At 41.6% G+C, this 10,000-nt stretch overlaps 1 protein-coding gene across 6 annotated transcripts in view; it reads left to right on the top strand.

The window, feature by feature from the left end:
• LOC135226565 (AT-rich interactive domain-containing protein 3C-like) overlaps positions 1 to 10,000 on the top strand; it is a 337,603-nt gene that overhangs the window by 295,569 nt on the left and 32,034 nt on the right. For all 6 annotated transcript variants that reach the window (XM_064266245.1, XM_064266246.1, XM_064266243.1 and 3 more), the window contains one exon: positions 7,421 to 7,604. In XM_064266245.1, coding sequence (XP_064122315.1) covers positions 7,421 to 7,604 — 184 coding nt within the window. The remainder of the gene's footprint in view (positions 1 to 7,420; positions 7,605 to 10,000) is intronic.

Genomic DNA, 10,000 nt, shown 5'->3' with positions numbered 1-10,000 from the left:
GGTGATGGAAGGTGCAAATATGTCGGGCAAGAGAAGACTTACCAATGTGAGATGGAAGGAATGACTTAAGGTACATTTTTGTCTTGAAGACGCTGACGAAAGAATCCAAAACCTGTTTGTAATTGTATGTAAAGCAGGTTTACGAATATCAGGCTGATGAAAGGAGGCAAAAATAAAATATTTGTGTAGGCAGTTAATCAAGGTTCAACGAAATAGCTAACGGCTGAACGAGGGAAGAGAAGAAACAGATTTAGTTTGAAGTTGAACCACGGTTAGAGAGGTAACTCCAGACTGTAGCTGAAAGTGTGATAAAGAAGGAATTCAAATTCACAGTGCACATCATTTTTAATAAATTGGATGTGTACCAAACCGATTTCTTACCTGCGTACGAAAATAGCGTTTTTTGCATAATTCCATCCTTGATACACTGACTTGAAATGTAGAGCTTCTCTTGGAAAAGAAATGTAGTACGCTTTCAGCGTTCTTGTAGTCATATATTTCTCGAGCATAAGCAATTGCCTATTTTGATATGGCTTCCATTTTCTCAGTTATTGATCCCACAAATCCTCACAAGTGGAAGTCGTGAGGAGTTCGTTTTACCCAGTAGGTAAGGGTTTTTTTCTTCTCGTACAAAAGTAGACAAAGACCACACGTGTACTTCATGCGAAGCAGATTTACGGAATAAGGAAATCAGCTGTTTGTGGTCAAAGCTGCTATACTGAAGACTGGTAAGGAAACTTTGGGAAACGTTAGAAATGTGACACAAGTTCCTCTAAAAGTGTTCTTGCTATCGCCGCTGCAAAAGGGATTTTTGTATACTATGCAGGACATAAAGTCCAAAGAATTGCACCAGTTTCTCTGCTTATTTGTTCCTTTAATGGAAGCCATGCCATTTTTGAAATTTGTTAAATTATTGTTATATCCAATTGCCGGTTGTATTCGAGGTAATTCCGGGTTTCATAAAGAGAGAAATTCATGCCAGCACGTTCTCTTAATTAACTAACAGAGGCACGTATAGCCACTGGAAGCGCCATTTCATTGTTTAGGGGAATGTCTGTCGAGTTCTCTATTACGAGCATTCCACGAAAAATGACAGTTGCTGGTATGGAATTGAATAGGAGTGGTAGGAGGCCATTACGTCATGAGGATCATGGGTCCGGGTAACGGTGTAGGGAGGGAAGGGGTCCAAGTAAGGTGAACTATCTCCACGACTCCCCCGTCTCTGTCTGTCTGTCACTCGGCGTTGTTTATTGATTATTGATTAACCTGCAGAGTGAACCACCGTGCAGGAAGCCTTACTGTTATAGTGGGACATTTCTCCTCAGTCTTCCTTAATCTCTCTCTCTCTCTCTCTCTCTCTCTCTCTCTCTCTCTCTCTCTCTCTCTCTCTCTCGTAGGTAGGAACTAATTTCATAATACACATCGGTTTTCTTTCTCCTTCCTGCAAATTTTGGTGTTTTCTTTAAGTAGACCAGTTCAGATTTGTTTTAACTTTATATATAGTATTTTCATATCTTCATGCATCATCCTTTCAATCCTTGTTCTTTTACAAATTCTGCATAAAACAATTAATGGTAACATTCTCCCTCCCTCGCTCTCTGCTTCGCTTTCAGTATCCAGTATCCACTTACATGAGATATGGAGCCGCCTTCATAACTTAACATATTCTATGATTTCCCTTTTTTCTCACTCTACCATCAACCTTTTCAATGCCTGTGTGTATTGACATCTCTGCTAACATTCATTCTTCCAGCTTTAGATTCCATTCAGCCTCTACTTTCCGGTTTCAAGAAATACTTTCGAACTATTTCATTAGTTTCTTTAAGTTCTCTCCGCAATCGCCAACTATCAAGGTATTGTATGCAGACATAAACCTCTCTACCGATCTAATTTAATGCAGACGTCTTCCATTTTCATGATTCTGACCTCGCTCCGAAAAACACCGAATAGCCACAGGGACAGAGACTCATAGGTAACACACCTTGAAGAATTATTTTCAGACTATCGGTCAAACCCTGACTTCGTCGATGACCACAGTCATTCCGACGTCTGTTGCTTAATTTATCGAACATCATAGTGAATTCTAATTGCTATCGACAAATAGCCATCTAGACTTTGTCACAACTTTAGTCTGTCATAAACTTCTGACTGACACAACTTCTACATAGCCTGAATCCGCAGTGCTCCTTCACTACCAAATCTTCTGCTATCTTTATTAATTGAAACACGGCTCTTAAAAACCCTCCTAGGCATACCCAGTTCATTTAATGCCCATCCATATCATTCATAAAATCACTTCTTGCTAATATCAATTTGTATAGAGGAACAATATCTTCTCACCCTTTCCTTGGTGACTATTCTTTTATTCCTTTTATTAAGGGGCAGGTCTTTCACAACCTGGCAAGTCTGTTATTCACAATACCCCCCCCCATACTACAGTATATTGCTTGAAATTACTTCAGCTCGTGACACTTTTCCTGCTCTCGTATCTAAAGCAGCCTCTTTCGCGAGTTTGAAATTGACACCCTCTTTCCGTTTTCAAGTCTTCACGTGCCAATGAATCTTCTCTGCTCGCATACCCCTCTAGTACAGCCTTCCTTCCTTCCTTCCTTAGGCTTTTGGTGAAGTTCGATCTTGAATTCTCATTAATTTCCGTGCTTTTCTTCTTGTTTTGTTCGAAGCTGCCTCATCGGTCTTCACATATACCTCTTCTGTCAGTAACTGCACTTTAAGCTGTCCCCCTATTACTTTTGCTATGTGACTCTTGATATTATACCATAACACTCAGCTTCCTTCTTCATACAATCTTCTACCTGCCTGCTAACAGTAACCCCGACAGTTGCATTTTGCATACCTCTCACCCAGTATCTCTCGCCCTGGTACACTTTTTCCAAGTAACTTGACTTATGAAATTAACTTGTCTCACATGTAGGTACTACGTAAATATACCAAATTCTGAAGCTTACCTTTCAAACGAAATCTGCTATCTATCTATTCTTCGTTTCACTTTAAACAGTTAATGATCAGGTAAACCGACTTTGAACCACTTCTGAGGTAGTAGTACTACACGATTCTCCGGGTGATGTAAACAGGCAAGAATTGGACTAAGTCTTTTAAATAAAAAAGAAACTTTTGTTGTTCCTTTGTTAAACCTCTGAGAAACCTGAAGATCGACTGGGGAGGTCACAGAACTCAGCGGATAAGAGAAACCAAAGGAATTCTTTAAGGGAGAATTGAGGAGCTTTATTTATTTATTTATTTTTCGATCCAATCATTTATCTATGAAAACTAGAACAGTGTGACATAGTTGGTTTACGGAGCCTTTTCGCACCCATTCATTCTTTTTATTGACTAATCTTTCATACGTTCACCCTTCCATAGCTTTGGTTAGCATTAGTAATAATTTGAAGTTTTCAATTCCCATTTTCTTCACGCGTTTAGTCTTGGTCGATTTCTTTTCCTTTTGCCCCTGGTTCTTGATTTAGAAATTAGGTAAACTTCACTAGTGCAGCTTTGTTGTGGTGGAAATGTCATGAGGCCTCGATGATGAATTTTGACAGATAATTGGGTTGTGTGAGATAATCTTATACCGAAATAAGAGTTGATCTTATACCGAAATAAAGAGTTGAATATTCCTGCAGTTCCTCGCGATGAGCTAATTAATAAACAGAGGTAAATGCATAGAGCCGTAAAATTATTTTTCACCTTATTGTCTCCTTAGTATTTGTCATTTGCCAAATTAATATTACTTTAACGATATAATTACCTATGTCATTGAAGGATTAAAAATATCTTATTTGGTTCCGATAGATCGGCGATTATTGGAAAGTTTGACTGAGTTATGAAGTTTACAAAGTGTTTTGTTTGTAGAGGTCCAGCGGAGATGAAAGTGTTAAAAAAAAGAAGAAAAAAAAAATGGGGGGATAAATGGGATGGGTTCGGAAATACGTTTCCTTAAGTTGATTTGTGAGCCGGTAACCATCACCATTGAAGCAGCGTCGCCCCGAGGGCTCGGATGAAAATGACGATGGCGCTAAGTTGTGAGTGACGGCGATGATGATAGTGTATCCGAGAGGGAAGTCTCCAATGAGGGGGTTTAAGCTGCCTAATTGGGATGTGTGTCTTAGAGTTCGTTTTATTACGGGGTTTTACAACGTCGTCGATTTGCCGGTCGTGTTCCAGTTGATCTGCTTAGGTATGTTGTTATCTTTCAGTGCTTCGCGTTGACGGCATTTTATTCCGTTCATCATCGCGTTGAAGGAGAAGCCTGTGGAAAGGCAGCGAGGCAGCGAGCGAGGGAGCGGCCTCACCTGTGATACAGGTTCCCCCGAAATTACAGGCTGCACTGCTCCGTCCTCACGCGGGGACCGGCCACCTGGATTTCTTATCTTCCCTGACGGTAATGTGCTTTAATACCAGACCTATTAATTGGGGAGGAGGAGTGCTGGGCCGAGAAGGGCCAGGTAATCCAGTGAATGATGATGATGATGATAGTGGAGGTCGTGTGTGTGTTTTTTACCCCGACGATGAGAGGGTAATCATGGGATGAGGTGGCGGAGTAGCAGGCATTGGGCGTGAGATAGGTGCGAGGAAAGGCGTGGCGTAGGGCGTCAAAGGGCGGGACCATATCTGTAAAGTTGGCAGTCGAAAGGTTTTCATTGCCTGATTATTGCGAGCGATTACGGAGGCGCCGGACGCCATACGTCCAATTACGACGTAGCCGTCAGCGCGCACGGGCCGATTCGTGTGACCCGTCGATAAGTGTGTCATTAGAGAGGTGGTTGGCCGATTCCGGGGATTGGGCCTCCTCCCCCTGTCCTTTTCACGTCCTCTCTCTCTCTCTCTCTCTCTCTCTCTCTCTTCTCTCTCTCTCCTTCTCCTCTCTAATATTTATCAATCCGTATTCTTCGTTAGCCGCACCCTTCTTTCCCTAGTTATTTACTATGTATTTTCTTTCTCTTTTACCATCTACGTACCTCTTACTCTTTAGGAACTCCTACTCCTCGTCTCTCTCTCTCTCTCTCTCTCTATCCTCTCTCAATCTCTCTCTCTCCATCATTCTCTCTCTCTCTCTCTCTCTGCCAGCTGTGGACTGGTCTCCCTTGATAACTGCATCAAATTAGCAATTGCAGAATGCGGTCTCATGCGCACCCTTTCTTGATTTCCAGGGAACAAATGTTACAATGCAGGATCCCCAGCATATGGAATGGCTGGGTGAACAGGAGGGTGGGGGGGGGGGGGTGGGGGGCGCTTGGGGTTGGAGGGAGGCAGGGGTGGGGGTGGGGAGTAAGGAAGGAGGTTATTTCGAGTCCATAATAACATATTTTGGTTATTGAAAATATTCGTTGTGTTGAAAGCAACTCGGCATGAGAAGAAGAAAATATGATTATTATTACAGCTCGTCGGTTGCTTTGCCATCGTTCATGCCGTGTTCATGCCCGGCGGCGAGCGATGCGATTTCGGAACTCGTGTGTATGAATATGAGTGGCCCCGTCCGGCCCTCGCGAGTCTAATCCTTTCGTTCAGGTCCCGCGCAGCCTTCCCCAGAAAGCGAGGGGGGAATAGGCTGCCAGGTGGACGAATGATAACGAAAAGCGGTCGTTAATGAACCGCGGAGTTCTTCCTCGTTCCTTCCAGAGAAGCGAACAATAATATGATAGTCTTGTTAATGGGCCAATTTATTTTTTGTCGTCCTGGGAAAGACGGGGTTGTTGCGGCGGCCATCTTGCCTCGGGCGGCGATCATTGCAGAGGCTCTGCGTAAGAGAGAGTCATTTTGGAAAATAAAATCCGGGTAATTTCGCTCGCCATATTGTGCTTGGCGGGAACCCACATTGCAGCCAGCGTTCTCGAATGTGAAAGGGGACGAAGGGCGGAACAGCCACATGATGGAAAGGAAGGGAAGAAGAAGAAGACGCAGTTTGCAGCTCAATCTCATTAGCGACAGAGCCAGATTAATGGAACTGATCGCGCTCACTCCAAGAGCAAGTTGAATAAGGATATGTTTCTCTCTTGTCAGTTATACTATTCGTCATCACTGATGTCCTTTCTTATTTTTGACGTTATTTCTGTTGTTTCTGTTCTTTTCTGTTCTTTTCTGTAAGGAGCAGTCGTGTTCAAAAAAACTAAAATACTCGAGTAATGGTATGAAAGAAACAATGATCGTTTCTCCACATGCAAAGCACATAGAAATTCTCTCTCTCTCTCTCTCTCTCTCTCTCTCTCTCTCTCTCTCTCTCTCTCTCTCTCTCTCTCTCTCTCTCTCTAACGCATATGATATGGGGAGGACCTATAATAATTTCCAAAGTTTACACCTTTGGAAATCGCTTTCATTTTCAATTAAAGTTCGAGATTGTGTCCTGTATACATTGTTAACTACCATCGATATGATCTGTATAATAATAGCAGCATGTTGGCTTGAAGTGATCGTGGGAGACATAAAATCAGTTGGTAATTTCGACACACTTCGGGGAATAGCGACCCGGCAACGAAAGCCAAATTTCTCGATATATATCGTAATACTTTGGTATAATATTTCAAGGGCAGCCGTTTGGAAATGCGAACGTGGAAACTCATCTTTTTATTTATCATTCGGAATTTCATAGGATTTCACTAAAATCGTAGCTGAAAATATCAGGTAATGAGGATGTTGAAGGTTACACTGAATGGTGAATATTCGCCACGGGGAAAGTTCATAAAGAGATTTATTCATGCACATACTAAGTGGCCTCGCAGCAGTGACATGTTTAGAATTTATTTCATGGCCTCTGTGTTTTTACATCTGAAAAATTCGTTCCTTTTCGTCAGTTTCGTCATATAAATTCAAAACGCCCTGGTGGTGATTGAGTGAGGAAACCTTGAAACTTTCATTCAGGTTTATTACAGTGAGTTAGTTATTGTGCGTGTCCGTGCATGTGCACGAACGGTATGTACTATGTAGTGTAGACGTTCAGAAAGCCTTGCACTCTCGTCTTTCTTTTCACGCCTCTTGATAGATCATATATACTCGCACATAATTTGAGTGTGTAAAATTTCCAATAGCCAATGATTTTCGGTTTTGAAAGAAAATTGTAATGCTTAAGCGAATTGCTTTGACAGTTGGTATAGCTGTGTTTTTCGTATCAGTGTTTGTGTAACTCAGAACGGATACAATTCCGCAAGTAGGAGTATGTGAAATATTTGAGACTTTCATTTATCGTGCCTAAATTCATTCCTGATCAAGGAACGCATCTTTATTTGTATATATGGCTCTATTTCAGGTGTTCATTTCGACAAAAATCATATGAAGGCTTTTTTTTATTTCCTCTGCTATTTTTTTTTTTATTTCCTCTGCTATTTCTTTATGTTACACCTTTCTTTCGCTTGCCATGCCTGGTTTTTAATATTCATAATTATACCTATGACCTGTGTTCTTCTTTCAGGCACCCCCATCAACCGGCTGCCTATCATGGCCAAACAAGTCCTAGACTTGTTCGAATTGTACAACTTGGTCGTGACACGGGGCGGGCTTGTCGACGTCATCAATAAGAAACTTTGGCAGGAAATCATCAAAGGTCTGAAGCTTCCTTCGTCCATCACGAGCGCCGCCTTCACTCTCAGAACGCAGTAAGTCCTCCTTGTTGCATTTCAGCGGTGGCCCTCACTTTCTCATGTGTTTTTTCGGTTTATCATCAATTCTGACTCTCTTCGCTTGCTGGATCACTGGGTATGTTACACTTTGATTACTATATCTGTCTTACCTGCTTTATTGAGGAGGAGAATAACCATTATCTGTCAGCTACTCTCTCAGAATGAGATTTTTTTATATATATATATATATATATATATATATATATATATATATATATATATATATATATATATATATTATATATATATATATATACACACACGGGGCTAATGTTGTAGATCAATTTAATTTAATGATTGTGGGATTCGGCTTGTCGCCTAGTAGTGGAGAAACATCATTTCAAGTTGCTTTGCTTGTTTATCTTGCCTCCTGTAGAGAATCTTTAGACAAAGCCTCAGGTAGGTAACTCTTGAGTAGTCATTTGGATTCGGTAAGGAGAGCTCTTGATTGCTCTTGAAGGCTGGGTGAAGCCTGCTTGTAAAATCTGAACGAACTCTACTGCTCAGGGTCGACCATATATAATAGGAAAATTATTCATACTGTTATTTTATATATGTTAGACTTATTGCTACTTCAAGAACTACAATGGATTCTTTATTAGTCGAGTTGTTATCTGAGCTTCCATAAAACATGCTGGATTCTTAACGAAAATTTCTCTTGAGTTTGGTAGGATTTCATAGGCCTATAAAACGAAGGCAAAGCACAAATAATGCATGTTAATTTATACAGTAAATTAAAATGTAACCTTTTTGACAATTCTAGTTCAATAACAATGACGTATTTCCAACGAAATTGATTTTGCGACACAGTAATAACAGAGAGAGAGAGAGAGAGGGAAGAGAGAGGGAAGAGAGAGAGAGAGAGAGAGGTTAGATGTTCTACCACCCTCTGTTGGAATCCCCAGAACAGGCAAACAGCCCCTTCCGAAGAGAGAGACTGCGAGGAGCCTCATTCCAGTCTTGGCCATCAGCTCTTGGCTCCCAGTTTTACAAAGATATCGGCCGAGTACTGATTAGTTGGGTCGTCGTACCTATTGGGCTGTGGCCAGCTTTCGGCTGTGAGTGATACGAGGCCGCCCGTGTGTTCCCACGCCGCCCATCCACACCAAATTGAGGTGTGCATTAATGATGAAGCAACTTCCAACTGTTTCCGCGTTGCGGGAATTCTCCCAGACTCTTCTTATCCTTCGCTGATACCGCGTCCTCGGATGCCCATTCCGCTCCTCCGTTCTCTCTCCTTCTCTTCTCTTTTCCCTTCCATTTCATGAACTGTAATGGAAATGGGAAATGGAAAATGAAATCCATGGTTGCGAAGTGGAAGAATAGAAAACAGAATTGATGGTAAGCAGTGAATGCCCCCCTCTCTCTCTCTCTCTCTCTCTCTCTCTCTCTCTAGCCCCTTTGGTGAATGCCGTCTGGGTGTTTTCCAGTATAAAAGGCCCAGTAGGTTTTCTGGTAATTAAATTAAAAGTAACTATCGGAAATAGACCATGGCGGGCAGTATTATCCTAGATAGTATTGTTTTCACAAGTTTTTCGCGAGAGACTTCCGTCGGGGAGGGGGCCTGTTATTGTTGGGGGAGGGGGAGAGGAGGGACGCCTGGTGGAGGGTGAAATGTTCGTATGTGAGAACTGAAACACCTGTATTTCTGGAGGCTGCTACTGATGCTTCCTATCTGCCTTGTTCCTCCCTCTTGACTCTCATGTGAAATTCTCGCTCTGACCCTGTGGGGTCGAGATCCTCGTTCTCGGATGATTTCATTGGCGCTGCTCTGCAATAGATCAATCTTCTTCAGCTGATTCACTGCACCATTGTTTGTAGATTATTAAAGAGAAGATGATTTTCAACTTTCGAGAGACAATTTTCCACAAGTTATTTCTTTCAGAGATCAAAATAACACAAACGATAATTTGTTTTTGTGTCTTCCTTCGGCCGTGAAATAATCTAAATGTGAAGAGTCCATTATGTAAATAGCAGTTTAAGCTCAAGTTTAGTTTTCATCAAATGATTTTGATACTCACGGCGGCTTCATTGAAAACAGTCAGCCGCTTATTGTTAGTCCCATCCAATTTTTCTTAAGAATGTCAACCATTGCCAAAAGTCCCTTCTTCACGTACGGTGGCTGACTTATTTGCGATAAGTTGCCACTTGTGTTGATGTATTTTCTGTAGTGTGAACACATCCTGAAAGAATATTAATACTTACATTACTTCCATTGAGGATGCACTGAAACTTTTTGGTAAGCTAGAGTGTTTGCAACATTGCAAGGTCATTGCGCCTTGTATGAATGGAGACCGACCTGATACGGATTGATGGATTTCATCTTAAATGGTTTGAACTGGAGCCAAACAAAACTTTACCGAGTTTCATTT

This window comes from Macrobrachium nipponense, chromosome 14, assembly GCF_015104395.2.
Source record: "Macrobrachium nipponense isolate FS-2020 chromosome 14, ASM1510439v2, whole genome shotgun sequence".
NCBI classification, from domain to species: Eukaryota; Metazoa; Arthropoda; class Malacostraca; order Decapoda; family Palaemonidae; genus Macrobrachium; species Macrobrachium nipponense.
Note: the sequence above shows the minus strand (reverse complement) of the source record. Positions and strands in the feature narration are given on the sequence as shown.